Below are 25622 nucleotides of genomic sequence, written 5' to 3'. Positions count from 1 at the left end.
GTACAATTCCTGTACGCGCTCTTTTAACCGGTCTATCTCTTCCCTTTGCATTTCTATGGTGTCTCTTTTATCTTTTGCGTCGGCGACAATCCTTCTTACTGCGTCCACTGGGTCCATCTATATATAATGGATCCGAACCATATTCCCTGCAATGCTCTGATAGTAGGACCCACCGGCTGCGGAAAGACCCAGTTCATCGTGGAGCAGCTATTAGGACCCTTTAGATACCGCTTCGACTACATAGTACTATTATGCCCCACCTACGTGAATAACCGCACCTGGGAAGGCATAGGCAGGAATGATGACGACTTCTTTGTAGATATCTTAGACCCTAACGAGTTATCCAGCCATTTGAAGTTCTGGCATAAGCAATTCCCTAAAGATACGCAGACTTTACTCATACTGGATGACATTGCCTGTGGGGACGACGTAAAAAGGCGCACCTCCGAATTAGTGAAGCTCGCCTTTAGCGGTAGGCATGACAATATCAGCGTTTGGTTGCTCTCGCAGCAGCTTACCAGTGTCTCTAAGCCCTTTAGGGAAAACATAGGCTCTCTCGTAGTATTTTATACTCCGAGCAAGTCTGACCTGGAAACCATTTTAAGCGACTACGGCGGTGAGATAAGCAAGGAACAGCTGCACGAATACATGCGGCATTTAAAAACGCACCAACATTCCAAGATGATCTTCTCTTTGAGGTTTCCGTACGAGGTTGGAATCTATGATTCCTAATGTATATGGACATTGAGCAGCTCATAGATGAAGTCCCCACACAGTTAGATGAAAGTAACCTCAAGGAACAACTTAACATCCTTGTGTCATCTGGGAAGTGCAAAGAAATGATAGGCAAGGAACTTACCCATGAGCAGGTTAATAAGCTGTCGGAAGAGGAGGTTAAGAAGTTCCATAAGAGGTACGAGGCCGCCCTTGCAAGTAAGACCACAGACGCCGTAGCAGACTCCGCTATCCGACTTGCGACTAAATTGCTTGGACTTGCACTGCCCATAGACGACGTGGAGCAACTACAGAAGGACATAAGAGATGACTATGTCATCGCCCAAGAACTTAAGATAACCTGTGGGTGGTTGTCTTTGAAGTGCGGTAAGTTAATGGCAGTCGCCTCTGCGGCACTTCACGTAGCTCAGCATGTCGACTTGAAGGAGGTACTAGGTTCCTTCGGAACATCTTGGAAGGACTTCAAAAAAGGCAGAGAAGTTGAAAAGGTCTTCCAGGCGGCACTTGCTGATGATCAAGTCACCTCAAGTACTTAGTCAAGTCGTCCTTAAGTCATTCTCAAGTACTTAGTCAAGTCGTCCTTAAGTCATTCTCAAGTACTTAGTCAAGTCGTTGTCAAGTCATTGCCAAGTCATTGTCAAGTCGTCATCAAGTTACTTGTCAAGTCCTTCAAGCCCCTTAATATAAGATGAGTGACACCGAAGAACAACCAGAAAAGGCTCCCGTAGAAGATACCAAGATTACCAAGCCTAAATCTGCAGGCAGAGTTGCCGCGGGAAAGAAGCTCGCGGAGATGAATAAGAAGAACAAAGCAAAGAAGGTGGAAAAGGTGGAGGACGAAAAGAAATCCTCCATTAATCCTGGGTACGTCATTGGCGCGTTAGGAGTTGCTATAGCAGCAGGCAGCCTTTACTTACAATGGCGGGCTACGAAGCCAAAAGTAAAGTGGGAGGCCGTACATGTGTCGCCAACATATCACGCACCTGTGGAACCGGCTGTTAGAAAAAGCAAAATCCCTGAAATGGAGTAAATTTATCACCCGCGGCGACCTAGATTTTCCTTCTCGCTTTGTAATATAATGTCGACCGCGTTGTTGAAAACTGTTGAAGAAGCAGCTATTATTACTTCCATTGTTGCGGGTATTGGTTGGGTAGGTAAGAAAGTGCTCAAAGAAGACTTTACTGAAGACCCAAGCAAGAGCTTCGCTAACTTTGCTAAGATGACCGCTGCCGTTGGCGGGGCTATCATGGTAAAGGATTACCTACGGAAGGAAAAGTACCTACCTAATGTATAATGGTTAGCTTAGTCGCAGGTGGAGTCATTGCAGCTTTAGCATTCACTGGAGCTAATTATGGTGGTCAATATTTAGATAGATTAGTTAGAGGCGACAAAAGCGGTGCCGCCGAAAGAAAAAGGCACGACTTAGCGCTGGAGAAATATCAGCGGGACGTGGCGGCTTGGAATGAAAAAAGACAAGCTTACAGGGATTGGTTGGATAAGAATTACCAAGACAAAATGCAGGCGGATAAGAACTTCGAAAACACAGACTACGCCTTTAAGCTTTATGCGCAAGCGCATCCCACAGTGGCGTTAAGAAAGCCTCAGTTCAAGAATTACTACCAGCCTTCTAAGAAACAAAAAGATAGTGAGCTGGTCTTCGTAGGAGTCGCAGGGCTGGCCGGAGGCGTGGCTTTGGCGTATCTAATATAATGATCGTCTTTTTGGAAAGCGACAAGAATGGCTTTACCACGTATCTGAATCCTCCCATCCGCGCGGAAAGGGTTCGGTTGGTTAGTTGCTCTTTGTACAATTCTTGGCATAATTTAATTAATGGCTTTGTCATCGGAACTTCCGGCACCAAACCAAAAATACCAGATTCCCATTACACCCCAATAACACTGGCTAAGGAGCTAGCAAAGCATGGATACACTCTTACCACAGGATTACCCCATGAAATGACATTCAAGAAAAATAGTGGAAGCGCTAATTTAAAGGACAGTTCATTGGTAGAACTCCTGGGCCTTACTAGTACCACAATAAATAGCGGCAGTACATATGATGTGAAATGGAAAGTCGCATCCTCTTACGAAGTCTATTGCGACTTGGTCCATAGTTACAACGATGGAGAAAAGTCTTCTCTTATGTCCAAGTTTCTGCCCCAAGGTAATCCATTTGACCCAGTAGGATACACTCCCATTTCTTTGAGCTATGACTTATCTAATTTGGTAGAAAGCATAAACATCACCATTAAAGTGGACGGAAAGACGGTGGATTTTAACGGACGTAAGATCAATCTTGTTTTGGAATTCATATAATGGGCCGCGTAGAGGACAAACTTAAAAGGATTTACTATGGGCCGGAAGGCTATTGGAGAGGAGCGTCAGCTATCAAGAAACTCGCGACCGCGGCCAGGGTATCAGACGAAACGGCTAAGAACTGGTTGAAAAAACAAACCCTCTGGCAGGTTTATCTTCCCGTGCCTAAGTACATTCCCAGGCCCAGCTTCACCGTAAATACCCCCAATGAAGTTCATCAGGCGGATTTGCTTTTCTTGCCGCACGATAAGGTGAGAAAAAAGACCTATAGGTACGCTTTGACCGTAGTTGATATCGCAAGCAGATACAAGGACGCCGAACCCATAACCAGCAAGGATTCTGGGGAAGTCGCAGAAGCCCTAGGTAGGATTTATAAGCGCGTCTTGAAATGGCCTAAGCTGCTGCAAGTGGATGCGGGGACGGAGTTCATGGGCGTGGTTACCAAGACCCTGAAAGACCACGACACTAAGATTAGGAGAGCTAAAGCAGAGTACCACAGGGGTCAAAGCATTGTCGAAAGATTCAATAAGACCCTGGCCGAGCGTCTCTTTGGGTACCAGTATTGGAAAGAGCTGGAAGATCCCTCCAAACGCAATAGGGAATGGACCCAGAGGCTCCCCCAGGTCGTCGCGGCTTTGAACAACGAGGCGGCCAGGGCTACGGGAATGAAACCCAAGGATGCCATAAAAAAGAAGCACGTGGAACACAAGTCCTACGTCAGAAGTTCGAGGGCGGTCTTCCCCCAGGAGAAGAGATTAGGTAATGTCGCGGTACGATATCTCTATGAGTCGGGTGAATTAGAAGGAGGATCCAAAAGAGCTACGGATCCTAATTGGTCTTTGGAAACTTATCAGATCCGAAGTGCGATAGCTAAGAAGGGCCAGCCCATCTTGTATTATCTTCATGATGGTCCCACGCGTGGGTTCGTCAAAGAAGAACTGCTTATCGTGTGATGTCCGAATGCTATCGTATGCACTCCGTCATCACACATCCATCGCTTACCGTCAAATGCAGACAGTGACACCTTCTCCTGCGTGACGTTATGTATCTGATGACCATAGCTGCGCAGGCTGTTCATCTTATGCCGCTGTTCCTTGCGTGTTCGTAATACGTTGAGGTAGGACTCGTGCGTAATGTCCTTCTTAACCACGTACTTTTTTACGCCTTTAGCTTTCTTTTCTACGCCGTCTAACTTTAGCACGCTGTACATCTTTGGTTTCAGACCCACGTATTCCACGATGGGTTTTCCTTTCATCTCATCCTTCATTTTTCCGATTACTTTCTTGTTTTTAGGGGAGTAAAGAAAGTGGTCGCGTGGGTAATCACTGGTGTCGTATTCATCGATGTCGGGAACACAGTCTTCGTAAATGTCTTCCGTCTGCACCTCTAGTATCAAGGAATCGGTGTCGGTGTATAAGAGGCGGCACTTATCACCGTATTTCGGTTTTAGCTTGTCGTAGTAAAACTCATACATGAGCAGCTTTGATAGGTCTAACACTGTAAACCCCGTGTATACGGGTTTATTCAGGAATAGATTCGCTTTCTTCATGTGAATCACGTAGAAGTTTAACATTTCTACGTATCTAACGAATCCAGGCTGTGATACGTATGCTTCTGCTTCCTCTCTGGTGCTGGCTATCTTTATGCTTACGCGCTTGCGGATGTTCTCCATTGTCTTACCAAATACGCTATTGTTCATTAGTTTAAACAGGTTCTTTTCGAAGTCATTCTTTGCCTGCGTACGCTTTTGTGTGTTAAAGTCAATGTAGGAGCGCATCCATGGTTCCTGCGTGAACTTCAAAACGCGATGGATCTTCTTCACGCGTAAGCCGTGGCGCACATAAAACTGCAGGTTGCGGTAATGCACCACGTACTTTTTCTTGTCCATCAGGTTCATCGTTAGCTTCCTGTAGGGTTTGTAGCCAGGGCACATTTCCCTCTGCAGCGGACTCAGCTGCTTAAATGGTATTTCTATTGCTTCTGGTGCTAATGGGAACTCATTGTGCGCGTCGTGCAAGTGCTCTGGGTATTCCAGGTCCACCTCCAGCACGTAACCTTTGTCGTCTTCTTTACCTACGTTTAGGTAAAACTCTATGGGCTTTATGTTGTCCCATTCGAAGTCGCGTACAGGTAAGTACTGCGACATTGCCCAACCGTAGAGGTTGTTTGCGTCTAAGTAGAAGATGTATGTGGTTGGCTTCTCCGGGTCGTACTCCACCGTGGGATTGTTCGCGCGGGCGTATCGTCTGCTGGGTCCGCAAACACCGCCGCGGATACCGTCTTCCATAAAGCGGTACATGTCGTATTCCGTTAGGAAATCCAGTTGCGCATTTGTCTTCTTTAACAAAGCACTCCAGCTGAGCCCAGGAGCCGTGTAGAAATTAGCGGGATCCAATCCGTAATATTCTATAGCCATCTTTCGAAAGCTTTGGAAAACATCCGCGAGCAGCACTACGTCTGAACGTAGGTAGATGTCGTGGTAGTCTCCCATATTCTCACAGGAGTGCTTTTTCCACACATCTAACGCATGCTGGTACTCCTCGTCCTTTATACCAGACTCGTTTAGGGTGCTGTAGAATCTCTCTTTGGGTGGTAGGGGCTCTTCGAATCGCTCCCAGGAATCCATGTATTCGTATGGGTAGACTCCTTTCCTTTCCGCGCCGTATTGACTGGAAATGGGGAACTCCGTGTTGTATTTAACCAAGTTTGCTAAGGAGTCCGCCATGAACTGCTGTGAGTCTAAGAACTTCAGCTTGCCTACAGTTACGGACATGTACCTTTCTTTGTTGTTGGGTATGCACTTTACTTCGGAGCCGTCCGTTCCTTGTAAGAGTAAGTGACTGTCGTAACCCCTTAAATTATGAAAGAATACGGGTATTTCCATTTCTGGGTCTACTTTGAAGTTTATGTTGCATTTCCAATGAGCCGCTCCTCTGTATTTACCCGTGATGTGGCAGTGATCCCTAACCTTATCCACATAGAAATCCTCAACGAATGCTTTATGACAATGAATGCAATGCGTGGAGGGCTTTCCCGGCTTCTCACCCTTCTTAGCATACTTCCCGCATTTAAAATGAGCTTCTCCTAAATACTTTCCATCTTCGTCCCACGCTTTCTTGGCTCGTCTTCCAAACTGAAGAAGCGTATGTTGGCAAATGTGGCATTTCTTTGCCTTGGTAAAAGCCTCCTGGTTCTCTTTGGTAAATTCCATCTTCTTTGGACGTCTTAATTGTTCTCTAATCTTCCCCTCCTCTTCTCGCAATGCTTCTAGAAACTCATTAGCTGCGTTCTTACCTCGGTAAATCACAGGAGGGTTTGCTTTACCATCTGATCTGACTACTATGTAACCAAAGGAGCAGATCTCGTGTAATCCTACCTTATTCGTGGCGCCACGTTTCTGCTCTTCCTTAGTTATCAACGCTTCGAAGTCTGCATATATCACGTAAGGCACTTGCATCTGCTTTTGATGGTCTGCGTATGAAAGCTCTTTGTTGGTGGGCATCTGGATCCGTTGCGCCACTTCTTCGACTCCGCGGCAGATCTCATCGTGTTTCTTTAGGGTATTTAAGGATGTAAATGACAGCAAGCAGCAGTCACAGAAGTACTTTTTGCCTTTGTGCTTAGTATGTCTGTAGAATAGTCTGCTAATGTGTTTAACCCATGAGTAGTGTCCGCCGTGGTAGAATAAATGTACGCGCTCTCCTTTACTTTTTGACAGAACTAACGGTACTATCGTCTGCTCTCTGACTCCGTAAACGTTAATTGCTAGATCGTTTATTTCCTCAAATATGGGGATGTCTATCAACTGCATGGGAAATTCCACACCATCCCACTCTAAATCATCTGTGGGATACTTACTTGTCCTACAGGGATCCTTCTCTGCTGGATACAGTGCAGACCTGATTGCCCACATAAAGCATCGATTGTCTTCATTCTTCACGTTTACAATAGCCTTCTTCCTTTCTACCCACGTTGGTAGCGGTACGTAACTCCCCCCTCGTATGGGTACGTACCTGGCTATACTTATCTCTATTCCTTCAACCTCCTCTACTGTCCAACCCGATCCTTCTTTCGTGTAGTTAGACAGCGACTCCATTATTGCTTCTAAGGCTTCACTGAGTGACCTATCCAGATTCGTGGATTCTAATATCACTAACGACTTTGATCGCAACATTGCTGTCGTCATTACCTCGTCTTTTGACAAACTTACTTCTACCATTATGCTCGCTTTCAGGGCTCCTAATTCTTCTATACCTTTTCGGAGAGTCCTCTTAACCTTCCTTTCTGACTGACGCCAAAACTGTCTAACGTCAATCTCACCGTTACCGGGTATTGACACCGTGCTGAAGTTGCTTTGGGATTCCATCTATATAATAGGAAATATTTTATACCTAATACCAAGCACTTTTTAAGTCGTCGTAGTCGTACTCACAGTCCTGACAATGCCAAAACAATTTAACCTTAGTCTCAAACTTCTTACCACATCCACAATCATAACTGCTCATACACTTCGTCTTCATTTTCAAATGCTTTTTCAAATCCGCTTCTTTCTTAAAAGTTCTCTTACATTCTTCGCACTCCATATATAGACTAACATATTTGCGCTGTTGCCCCCAACCACACTTGGAGTGGGGATTGTCCGTAGGTGGATTTTTGACACGGGTCTTGCCCGTGTTGAGATTGCGCTGGAACCCCCATTCCCTATACTACTCATGATTGTGATGGAATTTGGATGCTTACAATAATTTATGAAATCACAATAATTGATTATCATTCAAATCCATTCTTTTGTCTATTAATATCTCTCTTGTATCTCACCACAGGAATCCCAAAGATACAAAAAGAGAGGCGAAAGTAGAATAGACCAGAATCTCACCTGAAACCAATCATACATAAACATTTGCCCCATCTTGTAAACTGGAATAGTAGCATATATCGGGCAGTGTAACCCACACTTGCCAACCAAATATGGCAAACCACCCATGTGATAGAGGTCTGGGAATGATATTAACACTGCGTCTATCTGATGTACATGCCTGAAACATGAAAAAAATAATGTTGCGATTATTCGCTTTACAATGTAAATATACATGTATGTAGAAATAAACATTAACCATATTGGTCATCATCATCATCATCTTTATTGAGTCGGTAAAGCCTTAAGGCATCACACCAACTGTAATAAGCTATATAGAAGAATAAAAAAACTACAATTTTTTGAATGGAATAGTTCTAAAACTGTCATAAAAAATTTATAAATTAAATAAACATAATTCCAGATGTCGGAGCCACGCCCAAACCCCCCAAACAAATCCCTAGCTGACTGAAGCATCCCACCAGTATTAAGGTGAATGCTGCAGCTGGAGACAAATTATCACCCGGGGCAATTGAGTGTGCCTTCTACACCCGTTATCTAATTAATAAATAAGGAAAAATATCTAAGATACCTAATCTAGATATTTTTTAATTTCAATTTTACCGTTTGATAGAAAACAATACCACATATTTGTTGGCATCGTTACCGCACTCTAGCTATATTCTCATTGTAACTGAGCATTGTCATTGGGTGAATTATTGGAAGGCAATGGGAATCTATTTCAATATTACAGCATGTTGTACTGTGTACTGTATAGGTCCTGTAAGTCAACTAGAATTATGTATTTTTCAAACTGCTCTATTAATTTGATAAACTTGAAATGTTTGGCCATGTTTTAACTCGATAATATATTTAATGTCAACAACATACGACTTTCAACTCACATTTTGATTTTCATAGAGTTAGAAAAAGCCAGAGAACTTAAAGAAAATCTTTGTGGCAGCGGAGAGAAGTAACAAGCACTCATCTACTCACAAACTTATTGCTGGTTTTTAATCATTCCCAAGAGAATGAAATAACAAAACACGGTGGCGATGTTGGATGATATAACAAAAGAGACTAATGAATCTTTGCTGAATTCATCCAACATGGTGGCTGTGAAAAACATCAATATCACCAAACATAATTGTATTAACGCAGAGTCCCAACACTATAGACCAGTTTCAGCAATTCCTAGAGTCGTTGCAACGCAGAGGACAAAACAATGTATTTTAGTTATCAAAAAAGTAAGATTCTATGGCTTTGTCCTCTGAATTGGCTGCATTGGAAATATCCTGCAAGGGGTGTATACAAACTTTAGCGTGACTAGCAAATGAGCTTACTTTTTAACAGTTTCAATGTGTTCCATGGTGAGCGTTTCGTTCCATCCACAGTCCAACAAGAAACGAAATTCGTCAACTTGCATGAGGTAACACAGGGGACCCTCATCATGAGCACCAGAAAGAACAGACAGCTTGATAATCGAAGTCATGTCGGACACGCAGTTCTCTTCTGTTATTATATACGATTTTTAGGGTAATCAGACCATATTTTACTGAAGAAATCTTGTGGAAAGTTTGGAATATATAGCTACATGAGGAAGGCTGCCATTTTGGATAACCCGACCTCCTTTGCGGGTTTGCGGTTCAAGTAAAAAGTGTACCACAGGGATCCCATGAATAGGATGTGACGCAAGTCAGCTCCGTGAAAAATACATAAAACTTTTAAAATTTCATCTGTTACACAGATCACTTTTAATAAATATTTTTATTGATCTTATAATCAGGACCATACTTCCAGACATCGAATGCTGAACCGTCGTATGGCAGCGCGAAGCATTTACGGCTATGCCGGAGATTTCGGCCCCGACACCGCTATCCCTGGATTTACAGACTGATCAGGAAGCTCGGCAGAAGCCTAAGGGAGAGGTTAGTCGGCCCCTAGACCGTAGATGATTAACCCCTTGCTATGACCAGCATACCCAGCATTTCGCTTGTGTCGCTGATGACTAGTCTCCCATGGTCACTCCTTTCCATGTGGGACATTTTTTTGAAGGCTAGCTGCAAGGTTACTCTTTCCATGTGGGACGCGCTTGCAAACTGTACCACAGTATCATTTCTCACGAAAACTTGGGGTAAAAATCCAAATCCAAAGTTATTCAGCGGAAGTAGATCCAGAAATCTGAGAAATGATGTTAGTCACGATGGCAATTTCTTTGAACGCTCCGTTTTTTTGTGGGGTGGCCTTTTGTTAGCCAAACAAAAGCGGAACGGTGAAAGGAGGGGCCAGCGTTTGGACTGAAAAAATGTGAGGTGGAGGCAGGGGGCGTATTTAGGCGAATCTCAACGCTGACTATGCAAAACGAAAGCAGAGAAGGTCCTTGGGCATTGGGGCATTGGCTTCTAAAGAAAAAAGGCAAGAAGAGGAACCACGGCCCCATCTTTCATAAATATGAACATATGATATACATATTAAGGTGTACAGTTATTAATTAACAAACAACTGAAATCCAACTGAAACATTTTAATTCTTTGACAGACACGACTTGGACGCTGTGATTACAGGCTTCCTGTGTATATTGCTACCCAGGAGACATTGCGAGTGTAATGCAAAATGGCGGCAAAGTCGAGGTATTGTGATTGACAGTAGAATGTCTCTCCTAAAAATATTAAAACAAGGAGTTTCATCATCCGAAATTAGGAGCAGAAAAAAGATTCAAACCTATTGGTAAATGAAGGATAATTATCTTAATTATCATATGAAGAAATGGCATAAGTGACACTAGAATCACCAGAAGTTTGGGACCAGGCGACTTCTAGTAGAATTTGAAGTCATCAGTCAAAGGAGGCTTCGAAGAAAACCACAACTGTACGAGAAAACGTTTAAAAATATCTAGCTGGAGATCTCCTGGACCTTTCAAGAAGCATGAATGGCGCTATTATTCCACATACGCCTAACGCGGTGGATTTCTGGAATGCAAGAGAGACAGCGGCCAAGAACTGTCGTTTGTTTTTCCTAACACATGCTCATGCAGACCACACAGTGGGTCTCTCGTCATCTTGGAAAAACCACAAGATTTATTGCTCAGAATTAACTAAAAGAATCATTCTGCACAAATTTGGGATTTGTAAAGAACTTGTGGTTGGGCTTCCTGTGGATCAACCTATTGTCATAGCAATGGATGAAGTGGGGAAGGAGAACCTTACAGTTACTTTAATTGATGCAAATCACTGTCCTGGTGCTGTATTGTTCCTCTTTCAAGGGTATTTCGGTAATATTCTGTACACTGGAGACTTCCGGTACCATAGCATGTTCAATACGCATTATGCATTGCAACATACCGTGATTGACAAGTTATATCTAGACAATACCTACTGCGATCCAAAGTGTGTATTTCCAACAAGAGAAGAGGCAACAAATATGATCTTGGATGTTGTAAGAAAACATTTGGATTTTAACATAGTTTTTGGGATGAACACATTAGGGAAGGAAGATTTGATGGCCAAAATTGGATTGACATTTCATAAATGGATTGGAGTGGATCCCAAAAGAATGGAGCTACTAAAACTTCTTGACTTACCTGATGTTTTTACTTGTGACATTGACTCCACGAGCATAAGAATTGTCATGAAGAATGAAATATCAAAGAGAAACCTCCAACTTTGGAACAACCAACACCCTACCATTGCCATCTTGCCAACAGCCCTCTTCGAAGGTGAAACTAACATCTACCAGAACATGGATAATGTTTTTGTAATACCATTCTCAGATCACTCATCCTTTAATGAACTAATGACTTTTGTATCTGAGATAAAACCCAAGGAAATTGTTCCTTTAGTTCTAAGACACAGAGGTGCAAAGGGTGATCCTGATAACACTAGAGTCAATATGGCTGTCTTCAGTTCTATGCTGAACAAGGAACCCTTAGGTACCTTTACTATCCCTGAAACAGTCCTGCAATTTATGGGCATGAGAACGACAGTAAATAAAGTAAAGAAAAGAACAAAGTCATTTGGAAACCCCAGACGAAAGAAGCAAAAATGTTCAGGAGTGGTGTTTAGTGATGAAGAAGAAGAAAAGGCTGAGATTTCTTTGCACAATCCAGAGTTGAAAATGCCTGAGAATAAAACTTATGTGGATAGAAAGCTGTCTAGTTCCTTAGAACCGGTCAATCCAGCTATAAATACAGGATTTACTAGTATTTCAGGAAGTACAGATGAGGTCAATGCTAGAGAAAAAATACTTTTGCAGGATTCCTGTGCTTTGGAAAACACAAACCTAAAGTTGTGCAAACCTGACATGGACTTAAATACCAAGGGATCTACTTTGGAACAAGTTGATATTGATGTGGAGTTGACTGGTACTTTGAAGAGAAAAGAGGACATAAAGATTGAGCTAGAAGATCCCCCAGATCTGCAAAATTTGTGTGTTATGGAAGAGATGAATACGCAGACTTGTACATGTAAAAGAGAAAAGGAGTTAGTTCCCAGAATGTGTAATGTGCTGAAACAAGAAGAAGATATCAAGACTGATGATCAGAGAATGAATTTCCTACATGACAAACAAGAAAAAGAAAATGAAGCCAAACTACTACACTACCAAACTAACAAGAATTCCACTGTCAACAAATCCTCATTGACTAGCAAAGAGGCTGAAAGTACAACTAATAATTCTACAGAAGATCTTAAACTTGCTCGGAAACTCTTAGATGCATTTAATTCTGGACAGTATGAAGATGAATGCACTCTTGTTAACCCTGTGTACAAGAGGTTTGAGAGTCACTTTTGTGAATACTTGAGAACTTTGACATCAAAGACAACACTAGAAGCCAAAAAGGATGCAAAAAGCAAGTATCCTTTGCCCAGTTCACCAAGAATGAAATGGGATACTAAGTCAGAAGGTTCTTTTGCTTCTCATCTAAAAATGAACTTTGTTTTGGGTGACGAAAATGATGATTCTGAGGAGGAAAGTGCAGCTGGGTTCAATTGGTTTTCAAGTTAATGGTGAATCCCAGGAAGGAAATCTTAAGAGCATTGTTCGTGCTTCTTTAATCTTCATAGTCCTATTGTGAGATAACAAAAATGGTGCATCGTGCAGAGGTGTAACCAGGATTTCTCAAAGGAGGGAGACCAAAGTCAAGGATTTTGTTTGAGCCCCCAAAATGCCTAACCCCCTCCCACCCAAAATAGCATTATGTTTTAATTTAACAAAAATTAGAAACAAATTTTTAAATTACCTTGGGTCCCCCCTTCCCCCTTTCTACACCCCTGATTGTGGTCTAGGTTCCGGGGCCACCAGTGAAAAACGTTTGCGCATGCGTGCACTTCAGCACGTTTTCTAAGAATTTTGAAGAGTTTGAGTGAGAAAATAAATGTTTGTTTTCTCCAAGTATTCAAAAATGTTAGAGAGTATACTTTTGTCAGACCAAGATACTGTATTAACAAATACGATATGAAAGAATTAGCCTTAAGTTTCAAGCATGGACACTAAGTTTTGGCATTTTGTGAAGTCCAATTTATAAGGCATGTTTGAAAGTCAAATTTACTTATGTTTTGACTAATTTGAATATGGATTCAGAGCATGCACAGACGTTCTTCACTTGTGTCGGTTTGGGGTACAAACTTCTTTTGTTCATCATGCCTTATATGGTGTTGTTTGTACTCAACCTAAACCACGATGCATCCTGTTTATCAAACTTAAAAAACTATGACTTCCAGACGTAATGGTTTTGGTTCCCCTAAATCAAAACATAATAAACTCACACCCATCTGTTGTAATATTTTATTGGCAGAAATCAAAACACTAGAAACCTGATTGTTTTGTCTGTTAAATCAGGGCTAAAAATTGTGTTAAGAATATGCATGATTCTCTATTTCATCTGTCCATGTTAATATTGTAAATAAATGAATGTTTTCAGAATAGGGAAAACTATGATTTATGGAATCAGTCTAGTATAGACTAGGATGATATAATTAATCTGCAAAAGGACTACATGTCTGCTAAATTTGGAAATAATGAAATTCAAAAAATTCCTCTGACTGCCAAAGTGGACTCGGCCTATCGGCCTCTTCTAATTTTGTCAGTCCTCGGAATTTTTTTCATCCAATTATTTCCAAATGAAATTATAGTCATTACTTTTATACAAATTGCAAACTTTTGCAAAACTAATTTTAAGTACAATTTTATAAAAATTAACACACATGACAAAATTTTAATGAAGATATCAATTTTTATGAGTATCATCATCATCATCATCATCATTAATTTTAAGAGTTTCTTTGTTCGTGGGAGTCATGACTTTACTACTTTTTTGTTTCATACAGGTTTTTTTATTTTCATATTCCTGCTCCGAGCTTTCGGGTTACAAACCCATCGTCAGTGAAAAACTCTCTATTGAATAGGACATTGTTCTTGGAAGCTATTAAAAATGCTTCAGTCCATTTGCGCTTAGACCAAAAAGCTTCACTAGCCAGGATCCTTGAATTATTCCATGCTATATCATCATCACCATTATCATCATCATTATCATCACACCTTTATCAATATCATTATCATCATCATCAACATATTGATATGTATCATCATCATTGTTATCATCATTATCATCATCATCATTATCATCACCCTCATCATCATCATTGTGTTAAAGAAAACATCCTACAGCGGCTCCTACAGTATCCTGTCATCATCATTAATTGCATTATCATCCAAGGCAAGTCAAAAAATATAAATGAAAGAAAAACGAAAGGAAAAGAAGGAAAATTGAACTATAGCAGTATTTTTTAAAATTTATTTCATATCAATACTGTATATATAAAATTACGTGATGCATATAAGTGACGGATTGATTACCGTTTTCTTACGTCACATGATACCAACTATGACGAACATTTGATTAATATAACCACACTCTGATAATTTTTTGGTGGGGATGGGAGCGGATCATTACGATTTTGTTGCTATGACTTGAAAAACAACAAAAAAACGAGCTCAAAGTAACGGAATATTGACCGCATGCCTTTATAGCCTGCCATAGGTTTGTTTATCGATGTCTGTTGCGATTCTAATTAGTGTCGCCTAGCAACAGGGATTACTTTAACCCGAGGGAAGCCCCTAAAGACAAAGCTCGTATTCAATTTTTCGTAATGGAAGGAATTACAGTTTAACAAGCGATCATGTGAATCATACAGGCAATGTAGAGGCAGAAATCTGTTAAAAACCCCTAAATGGATGGCCGTTTACGAAGAAAGTCCTTTGTCGAGCATTCTGCTATCGAAGCGTTGCTTTCTTGCAGCGAGAAGTGCACGGAAGAACCATTCGATCCCGTAGTGGTGACATCGAGTTGGAATGAAGTCGCCCGTGGCTGGCGGAATGTTAAGCCAAATGCTCGTTATCTGACTTCGCCAGAAAAGCGTAAAAAGTCCAAGGATAAATTCCAAGTTGGTCAAACTTATTCAGATTCCGAGAATCAACTCGCTAAAGTAAAGAAACTAGCTGGAATGATCGCTAATTCGAACATAATCTTGAAAGACGACAGCTCTGCAACGAAACATAAAACGGCCAGGAACACTGCCCTGGTTAAGTATCAAAACTGCGGGGTTTTGTCTTACGATGTGCCTTGTTGGAGATTTATTTTAGAGCCTAAGCATTTCCGATACATTGAAAGACTTGGGTTTTTAGACATTCGTGCTCTGAACGATGTCAAAAGGAGTAGTATTACTTATTCCTTGATGCTAGATAATGGTTCCATGATAACGTGCCAAGAAGTAAATGGACGCATTGTTCTTTTCGATCCAGCTCTAACTTTTGATCGTCATTTATTAGCGACCTACGAACTTAGAGAAGAACATAAGCTAAGGTCTTGTCATAGGACGAATGGCTCGTGTGAATTTGCTACTGATTTTTTTCAAACAAGAACAGAAGACAATAGAATCAAAGTTGTACAGACAATCAGTTCAAAATCAAGTGCAGGGGCTTGTAGTTCTTGTGAGATGTGTCGACACAGAACCCAAGATTTCGCCCCAAATCCGCCGAAATTACCCTCTCCTAAGAATAAAAACTCGGAACTCAAACCTTTACAGAAAATCACTCCTTCACAGAAAAAGACTGCAGAAGATAACCGTGCTCTTGGTAAAGTGTTGATTCAGCATGCTTTTAATTACGGCCGCACGAAGGAGGTGCCTTCGAAGTCAGTCAAGGGCAACAAAGACAAAAAATCAAAAGAAGGAAAGGTTTATCATTCTAGACACACAGTGCGTCTTGACTGGCTGCCTATCACACGAAGTACAATCGCGTATCCTTATGTCCAAGGTATTCCAGAAAGTAACAGTGATAGTAGTAGCAGTGGTAGCAGTGTTCCTGAACAATCTTCATCAAGTATGATCAAGTCGTATGCCCTCCCAAGACATCAACCAAAGGCTAGAAAATTGACATTGAGTGAGGCTGCCAGTCTGGTTCCCAAGTCATCAAAGCTGGGCAATGCTTTTGATAACCTAACAAAAGAGCTGAAAAATAAGCATGAGAAATCGTTGAGTTTATCAGAACCTTTACTACCATCTGTTTCTGGAACCAAACTACAAGTTTCCATATCGGGAATTGACTTGTGAGTTCCTAAAAATTCCAGGTTTCAAACCAGTTATGTAATAGGATACCCTTCTATATCCTCCCCTGCCTCCCAAAAGCCGGCCCATACATCATCATGGGAATTGTGTAGTGTGAAGACAGGACCATTCTGGTCGGTCTGCTTCCTCATTCCTGAGATATGCACAGAATGATTTCCATCTTAAATTAAAAGAATCTATTATAAAAAGCAAGATCCAAAATAACCTTGTCTTAAGCGCAGTAAGTAAGGATATCAGGGGTATGGTCCACACAAACTTTTCTTCACTTCAGTCACCCCGTCCAGGTAGGAAAGGACTAAGGAGAGGGCATTAGTCGTGAGGTTGGGGTGTGGATATGCATTACGTGAAGTCTCCATTTTATGAAGCAAAATGAAATTAAAATCTTCAAATGTTCTAAAGTTGATACAATCTTTAAATTATTTATTAAGAGACCTCATTCCCCTCCTGCCCATGCCCACTCATTGGTACTGAAGGCTTCTGACAGAGAAAATAATCATTTGTATTATATATGTATATATTAGAAAGCTTTAAATTTGTTAAATGGATGAAATCCAATTAGATAAGAAGTGAAATGTTTTTATAAATTATTTTAAAGGGGTAAGTACTTCATTTTTATGAGTATTTTGGAAAAAGTAAGTATTGATATATCGGACATCAAAATTTTTATTTTTGATCCTTTTGAAGATTTTTAAAGGAACTGTCCTTACTTCCAAAGAGTGTTTTAAAAAGTGCTGGAATTGTTAATATTTTTAGTAGAAACGATGTTCCTCAAGACTTTATCCTGGTGCCAATAACAACAGATTCATTGTTAAAAAGGGAGCATTCATTATATTTAGGAAGACAGGCAATAAATAGACTAAATTAATTTGGGCGTAAGGTTACCCACATCAGACCACGTGTAATTCTCTTGAGAATTAAGATTCTTTGTTCGAGTTGAGTATTGATATTAATAATAATATTAATAATAATAATAACAATAATAATATAATAATTATTATTATGGTTTATTATGTTCCACCAGGCATCTGTTCTATGCTATATAATTAATATATATATATATATATATATATATATACAATAAAATGATACTAATTTATACTATTATGCTAACATTACTAAATATTAGTTCATGTCATCTTTTCATGCCAACAGTTAAACAACAAAAGACTGATACTCTTTTTGAATCTTATTTATCGCCATAATAAAGATTATTATTATTACTATTATTATTATTATTAATTACACTTGGCCTAAAATGGGATGTAAAATCTATCTGCCAAAGCTAACTTGGTCTATCGATAGACTTGTAAATATTAACAATTCCCCATGTGAATGTGAGTCATGCCCAAGTTCGCCTTGATACAGTATAAAATCAGCCACTAATTTCTTCCTTCTCCATCACCACCTTAAAGAGATAATAATGGTCTGTAAGGTCTTATAGAATGTGTTTATAGTTTTGATAATGAAATAAAGTTTGGATATAACATTATGACTCTCACATTTTTGCTTTGTCTCAAGTTGAAGCTTGACATACCTATTCCAAAAATCATCGTCTGGACCAAGAGCATGCAACAGCTGATGACTGAAACGAATGCTCTATATTGCCTTGTAATTTGTTCAAATCAGACATCTCCATTGTTACTGCTGTTTTTGATATTCTGCAAACTCTGACATTTCAATGGCTAGTTGTGAAAGTGTTTTTTTTACTGCCCCCAGCCAAGAACATAGAAGGTGCCGACTGATTATTTTTGTTTGACAGCAACCTTCGAGTTAGCAGAATAATGGAAAACAGCAGTAAGAAATATAAAAATCCACAATAATGTCAATACTGTGATATAAACTCGCTGTAAGCTGTAGGGCACGAGAGAAGCAATCTTAGGAAAAACAAGGCGAAGCCAAGTGCTTCTCTTGCTTCTCATTTTAGTGCTCTACAGCTCTCAGAGTGTTCAGTACAGAGACATAAGCAACCATTTTATATTGCTTTTATAAAATATTTTTGACAATTCTTTGTCAATGTGTCTCTGTCCTCTGATATAAACACAGTAGCCAGTCAATCAGCACAAGCATTATATTTCAAATATTTTATAAAATGAATTACAGAGCATGTGATAATTCACATACTAGGTGTTCACCCATGTAACTTAGTTCTATAGCCAATAAATCTGATCTAGATGTGATTGAAACCACAACCTCACTCAACAGGCCAGTCACTAGCCACCTGAGCCAAATATCGTAATTCATGGTTCCTACAGGTACCCCCTAGTTATATCATGGTTTTGTTACAATTACTATTGCCCACAAGCTCAAAAAATAGCTACATGTAGAATACAGTATCTCAGAATAGAGCGTTTTCACTCACGTGAGAAGGCAGCCATAAACAATAGAAACTTTCTGCACAGTATTTGTATTAAAATAGAGTTCAATTCCTGGAGGACAGAAAATGTATTGTTTTGGTACCCCATAATGGCCGCTGTGACGTCATGTGAAAATGCTCTATTTAAAACTCTGATCACGGAAGATATTGAAACTATACATTGTTTCAATTGTTTACTGTCCTGCGAAAAAAGAAAAGGGAAATTAAAATAGATGATTCATAAAATAATCTTCTAGTAGTCTTTAAGCTGTGAAGTTGTTCGTTGGACAATATTTAATTCCACTGGGAAAACTGCTGCAACGGTGAATGGTTCACTATTATCTATGAATAAAAGTTGATATCCCTGATGGATGTGCTGTGTTTTCAAGTTTGAGTTTGCACACTTGAGAAAACTGAAACATTATCAATGTCATCTAGGAATGTCTGAGTGTGAGTATCCATTAGCTGATTGTAAATAACATCTTGCGTTGCAGTTTGCGTCATTTGGGTTTGCCTATCTATTGGTTCAAAAGGCCAGCTGTTGGTTGCAAAGGCTTCTGGGATAGTTTGAGTTTCAGTGTTAGTAAGTCCAGCTTCAAACGTCATGGTGTTTGTCATGCTGGAAGTTTGCGTACGTATATTTACAAGGTCATCTAATGTAGTTCGATGGATTAGAAGATGATTTTGATTTGTAATCTCAGACTCTGTGGGCATCAAGCTACTTAACCATGTCTGCGTCTGTGATTCTGTTAGCTCTACATCTGATTGATTCCATAATTCATCAAAAATCTTCTGTGCTTGAGTCTGTGTTGCACAATCCATTGAAATAGAAGGATCAAAACCAAAGATCGATATAGAAGTCTGAGAAGCGTTATCCTCCAGTGCAACTTGAGAAAGGTCTTGTGTTTGTGTTTCTGATGTGCTCTGGAATCGGGGGTCTGTAATTTGAAGATTGCTGCCAGTCAAAAGTGTTTGTGAACTTAGTGAGAAGCAAGTGGGATCTTCTTGGATGCCCAGACTGGAATGATGGGGCATAAAAAGGTGATCATGTTGTATCCCGATGGAAGAAGATTGAGATATACTATTCCCATCCATATCAGGTACCATGACTTGACTACTAAAATCAATCATTGAGACGGCATTCAGCAAGTGCTTATTGGCTTGTGTGCCAACAGATGCATTGCTAAGTCTGGTTCCTGTGTCACTGATCATTTCAGAATCAACACAAGTTGAAATATCAAGCATAGTCTGTGTTGAAATGTTTCTAAAACATTTCCGTTTTAATGTCTGCGTTTCTGCATCTCTTGTGGTGACACTTGCTACGCAGTTCCCTGTGAAGGGAGAGGTTGATATCTGGTTGGGTAGATTAACAGGCTTTGGCAATATTTTACAATATCTTTGTGATACAATTGGAATTTTCTCTTGGCCTTGTTTTACTGTTGTTGCTGTCAACATGGTGGCTGGTTTGACCACTTGTACTGGAATTGTTGTCCTCGTCGTCTGCCTGGAAGCAATATTGAAAGCTATTAAACTCAGGTTTCTGTTTTTGAATTTGATATCACAACGGTCAAGCAGTAATAACCTCTTTAGCATGGGAGTTTGTTTTGCCCATTTCAGACAATGTGTCATTCCTTTGAGAATAGGATTCCTTGTTTCATTTGCATCCATAAACAAAAAATGATACTCAAGGGAATGACATATGGTCTGAAATGGCCAAAACATTATGCCCAAACTTAAGAGGTGTATTATAATCACAAATTGTACATCTTCCAACCAACCCTTTTGAATTTCAAGCTTATTTCATTTTAAGTGCTACTCTGATAAAGATCATTCAAACTTGGATTCAGCTGTAACTTCCTAAGAATACTTTTTAAAGGTCCAATAATCACTGTATGGAGTGTTTTCTCAATATTCAGGATGAAAGTATGATATTTTTACGATTATTTTTTGGAGTCCGTGACGTCATAGCTCAACATCAAACATCGCTCCATGCATTTCTTTTGTAACCGGCGGCAAGGCGCTCAGCTATGAATCAGATTGCAAGTGGTTTTGACAAAAGAATTTATTGAAAAATTCACACAACTTTACAATACACGAAAAAAAACGGGAACGAGATTACAGGATATCTCTTTACATCGAAGAGAATTCCTTGTCTTGATATGTGCAACGTCTTCAAGAACTTTTACTACACTGATTTAAGCTTAGTTTGGGCCTATTTTTATGGAAAAACCTGCATTCTTAAGACCTTACACATCCTATGCAATGTTGCACGCCCTAGGCGCAAACAGGATGTCCCAAACACGAACTTACGTAAACAAGCGCCAAACCTAGGCATGACTCACTGTAATGTAATTACGTACGGAAATTATTTCTTGCTTACGCATTTTCCACGCAAACAGTTAACTAAAGAATTACATTCCTATGTGTACACGAGGCATTCCTAATTAAAAATATAGATTTATGACTAAATAATTACTGTCCAAAATAGTGTCTTTTGACTCTGTCACACTTGCCCCTCCTTTTTGTTTGCTTCGTCCTCGAGCAAATTCAGGAACAATGATACGCAGGTGGACTCGTCAGTGCTGAAGTGCGGATCTTGGAAGATTATAGAGGTTGCTGTGTTGGCCTGCCGTTGTCCTTGTGGAACGTCGGAGTACAGGTGCAGCCAGTTCTTCCTCAGACGCATCGTCACTATCATCATCATCATCAGGTTCAGCTGGTTCTGTCATTGGTTGAAAGGCGATTGTCATTCCTCCAATGTCATCTTCTTCATCTGATGATTCTGGCGATGCAGTACATGTTTGTCTAGACCTGTCAGCTTGCCTGTGTCGTCCTCGTATCTCCAGCATTGGTCTTGGACACACTTGCATTTCTCCTTGACTAACAACTTTATCTCCTCCATGTCCATCAGCTCTTTCAACGACATATGTATTGTTGTCTCTTCGTTCGACGATTTTGTACACTTGGTTGTCCCATTTATCTTGAATCTTGTTTCTTCCTCTGACTTTACGGTTGCGAAGGAGTACTCGCTCTCCAACTTGTAGTGGTTCGGCCAGTGCTCTGCTCTTCTGGTCATGGATCTTCTTTCTGATGGTAGCAGCTTCCTTCAAGTGTTGTGTCACAGTGGTATAAGCTTCTCGTAGACGAGTCTGGTGCTTGGTAATCCATTGCTGGTTGTCTACTGTCACTTGTCTGTCATCATCAGGAAGTAGAATGTCCAAAGATAGCTTTGCATCTCTACCAAACATCAGGTAGAAGGGTGAGTATCTAGTCGTTGCATGAGGCGTAGCATTATAGGCGTAACATAACTCTTTCAGGTGTTCAGGCCACCTTCTTTTCTTTTCTGCTGGTAGAGTTCTTAGAAGCTCATGTAGTGTACGGTTGAATCTTTCGCACTGCCCATTTCCTTGAGGATGATAGGGGGTTGTCCTTGACTTCTTAATTCCATACACTGCACACAACTCCTTGACTAGTTCTGCCTCAAATGACTTGCCTTGGTCAGAGTGTATTCTTTGGGGGATTCCATACACAAGGAACCATTCTTTAATCAGGGTCTTGACTACGGTTGTAGCTTTCTGATCACGGGTAGGTACAGCAATTGTAAACTTTGTGAACACATCTGTTAACACGAGGACATTTTCTCTTCCATCTGTTGCAGGCTCAAGCAAGGTAAAATCCATCGCTAGCACTTCCAATGGCCTAGTAGCTAGTAGGCTGCCCATCGGCGTCTTGACTGGAAGGTAGGATCCTTTGGCAATGACACATCTTTCACAATTTGAGATCCATTGCTTCACATCTCCTTGCATACCGGGCCACCAACATCTTTTTCTCAAGAGCTGTTCTGTCCTGTCTTGTCCTTGATGTCCACATTGATCGTGCGCACCCTTCAGTACTTGTGATTTCATTGATGTGGGGAGTAGCAGTAACCGAAGCTCACTTCCCTGTCCGACTCCTGTACGGCGGTAGAGAACTCCATGGCTTTCCTCAATCCTGTTCCAGTGACTAAGCAACTTCCTTGTATCCCTTGTCTCTTGTTGGCTTTGCCTTTTACTTGGCCGACGTCCAAGGTTTCGGTAGTGGAGGAGACGACTGATACATGGGTCCTCCTGCTGTAGTCGTTGGATCTCTGTGAGAGGTGTGGTTGGGAATGAGGTTGCTTGCTCCTCCAGCGCACTTGTCTCTGTGTTGCTTATGAATGCTGCTGATACCATCAAATGTTGACGTACCTCTTCTGGTAGGTCTGTAGTATTGGTAGAGTAGGCTAGGGTACTTCTTACTTCAACTGTGGTTGGTTCTTCATCTCGGTTGATGCGACTTAGAGCATCTGCATTCTGATTGTGACGTCCAGGGCGATACTTGATGGTGAAGTTGAAGTTTGCTAACTCTGCAGCCCACCTCTGCTCCACAGCTTTCAGCTTACTCTTTGACTGTAGGTATGTCAGCGGGTTGTTGTCTGTGTAGACGACAAACTTCGATCCCAGCAGGTACTCCCTGAACTTCTCACATACAGCCCACTTCAAGGCTAGTAGTTCCAGCTTCCTCGATGAGTAGTTCTCCATGTTTCGCTCTCCACCTCTCAGGCCTCGGCTGGCATAAGCGATCACTTTGACTCTTCCGTCCTGTTCTTGGGACAGCACGGCTCCCAATCCTTCGTTGGACGCATCCGTCTCTAGGATGAAGGGCTTGGTGTAGTCCGGGTAGGCCAGCACTGGTGCTGAGGTTAGTAGATTCTTTAACTTGTTGAAGCTCTTTTGGCACTCTTCTGTCCACAGTACGCCAATCTGCTTCCGGGTGGTCTTGTTACTTCCTCCGCTCCCGAGCTCAGCAACTAACTTGTGCAGCGGACCTGCCACTTGAGCGAACTTGGGGACAAATCTTCTGTAGTAAGACGCGAAACCAAGGAATGATCGCACATCGCGCACTGTCTGGGGGACTGGCCACTCGTTAACTGCCTTTGTCTTTTCAGGGTCTGTCTCGACACCGTCAGCAGAGACCACGTGCCCCAGGTAGGACACCCGATCTCTGAAGAGTTGACACTTGGTTGGTTCAACCTTTAATCCATGATGCTTCAGCTTACTGAATACCGTTTCCAACCGCTCAAGATGTTCTTCAATGGTGGATGAGAAGACTATGATGTCGTCCAGGTAGACCATCAGGGTGCGAAGTATGTCCTCTCGGAAGACTCCTTGCATCAACCTTTGGAAGGTCGCTGGGGCATTCTGTAGTCCAAACGGCATCCGAGTGTACTGAAACAAACCCATGGGTGTTGTGAACGCAGTCTTGTGCTGATCATCAGGATGGACTTCAACTTGATTGTAGGCTGATGCCAGATCTATGGTGGAAAAGTACTTTGCGCCACGCAGTGCCTCCAGTGATTCCTCTATCCTTGGTAGGGGGTACTGATCACGCTTGGTTTTCTGGTTCAGCTTCCGGTAGTCGACGCACATCCTCAAGGCTCCAGACTTCTTTCGTACAAGCACTATTGGGTAGGCATAGTTACTCTCACTTGAACATATCACTCCTTTTTCTAGCAAGTCTTGTAGATGCTGTTGCACCTCCTGGTATTGGTTTGGAGGAATCCTTCTGTAACGCTCTGTGACAGGCACATCATCGTCTGTGTAGATGCGATGATATGTTGTCTTTGTACAGCCAAGGTCCTCCTTACATGAAGCGAACACCTCTTCATTTCTTTCGAACATCTGGAGAGCTTTCTCCCTCTGAAGTTCCGTCCCGGGGAAATGTTCCAGGGTAATCCCGTGAGGGGGTGTCTGTATCCTTTGCCAACGTACTTTGCCCACAGCTTCCCGTTGGGGTGGCATCTGAGGGTCAGCACTAAGGTTACAGCACACTGTCACCATGTTATTCTCGTGTAGGAACTCCAACTGCTCTCCTCTCTTGACCATCTCTCCCTCTCGCACAATTCCAATCCGCGTCCTCGGCTTTAGCCATATGTCCTTTGCCGTCTGGTTGGCAACTCTGACATAGTAACACGTCTTGGTAGTATCCACGAGAGTACTGGCCACGGTGAGGTTTCCTTCTACTGGTACACCAAGGGGTTCGATCACAGCATCAGTGCCCCATGATGGGCCTGTGACCAAGATATCAGATTCTGTGAAAGCAGGGACCCAGACTTTGTCTGAGCCGGCTACTTTCACGAACCCAGTTTTACGTTTACTCTTCTTCTCTTCATCTTGCAGGATCTGTTGGTATTGGGGCACCTGCCCAAGAACGTTGGTTCCCAGTAGGCCAGGTACCCTCCTCTGCATTACTGTAGTGGCTGCTGTGTCCTTCGTGATGAAGATGCCGCACCCAGGGACCACCACTCCTCCGATCTCTACTGTAGCGACGATATATCCAATGTAAGGGATGTCCAAACCGTTAGCTCCTCGCAGCTGCAGTAATCTTGTTTCAGGGTGTAGGTCTCCTAGGGTTGGCTGTAGCTTTTCCCTGTAGAACGACTCGGTGATGAGGGTAACCATGGAGCCCGTATCCACTAAGCTTTTCACAGGTACTCCGCCAATCCTCGCCACCACTGTGGGACTTGTCCCGACAAACTTTTCGTTCTGAAAAAGAGAGTTAGAGCCACTACAGTTCCTCTCCACGGCGTGGCTCACTGCCGTGGAGAGCTGGAGTTTGACTCCTTCTGTGGTGCTGCTGGTGCCTTGTCTTTCAGGGGCTTTGGGCAGTTCGGCCGAAGATGTCCAAGCTCGTGGCAGTTGTAACATCTCCTCGGACCACGTGGG

The 25622-nt window shown here is 41.7% G+C and overlaps 2 protein-coding genes across 3 annotated transcripts in view; one reads left to right on the top strand and one right to left on the bottom strand.

Moving 5' to 3' along the window:
• LOC116307643 (cleavage and polyadenylation specificity factor subunit 2) overlaps window positions 1–9522 on the bottom strand; it is a 32841-nt gene extending 23319 nt beyond the window's left edge. For both annotated transcript variants that reach the window (XM_031717917.2, XM_031717918.2), the window contains exons 1-2: window positions 9249–9522; window positions 7927–8086 (exon numbers count right to left, since the gene is read on the bottom strand). In XM_031717917.2, the coding sequence (XP_031573777.2) occupies window positions 7927–8086; window positions 9249–9397 (309 nt within the window). In that variant the 5' untranslated portion in view covers window positions 9398–9522. The remainder of the gene's footprint in view (window positions 1–7926; window positions 8087–9248) is intronic.
• A 5298-nt stretch (window positions 9523–14820) lies between these two features.
• On the top strand, window positions 14821–18015 carry LOC116307642 (uncharacterized). Its single transcript, XM_031717916.2, has one exon. It carries the CDS (start codon window positions 15132–15134, stop codon window positions 16509–16511), a length of 1380 nt encoding a protein of 459 aa, XP_031573776.2. The 5' UTR covers window positions 14821–15131; the 3' UTR covers window positions 16512–18015.
• Window positions 18016–25622: the final 7607 nt, after the last annotated feature.

Source organism: Actinia tenebrosa, unplaced genomic scaffold, assembly GCF_029948245.1.
Source record: "Actinia tenebrosa isolate PJP-AT-01 unplaced genomic scaffold, QUT_ActTen_1.0 PGA_scaffold2__45_contigs__length_23673736, whole genome shotgun sequence".
Classification (NCBI taxonomy): Eukaryota; Metazoa; Cnidaria; class Anthozoa; order Actiniaria; family Actiniidae; genus Actinia; species Actinia tenebrosa.
Note: the sequence above shows the minus strand (reverse complement) of the source record. Positions and strands in the feature narration are given on the sequence as shown.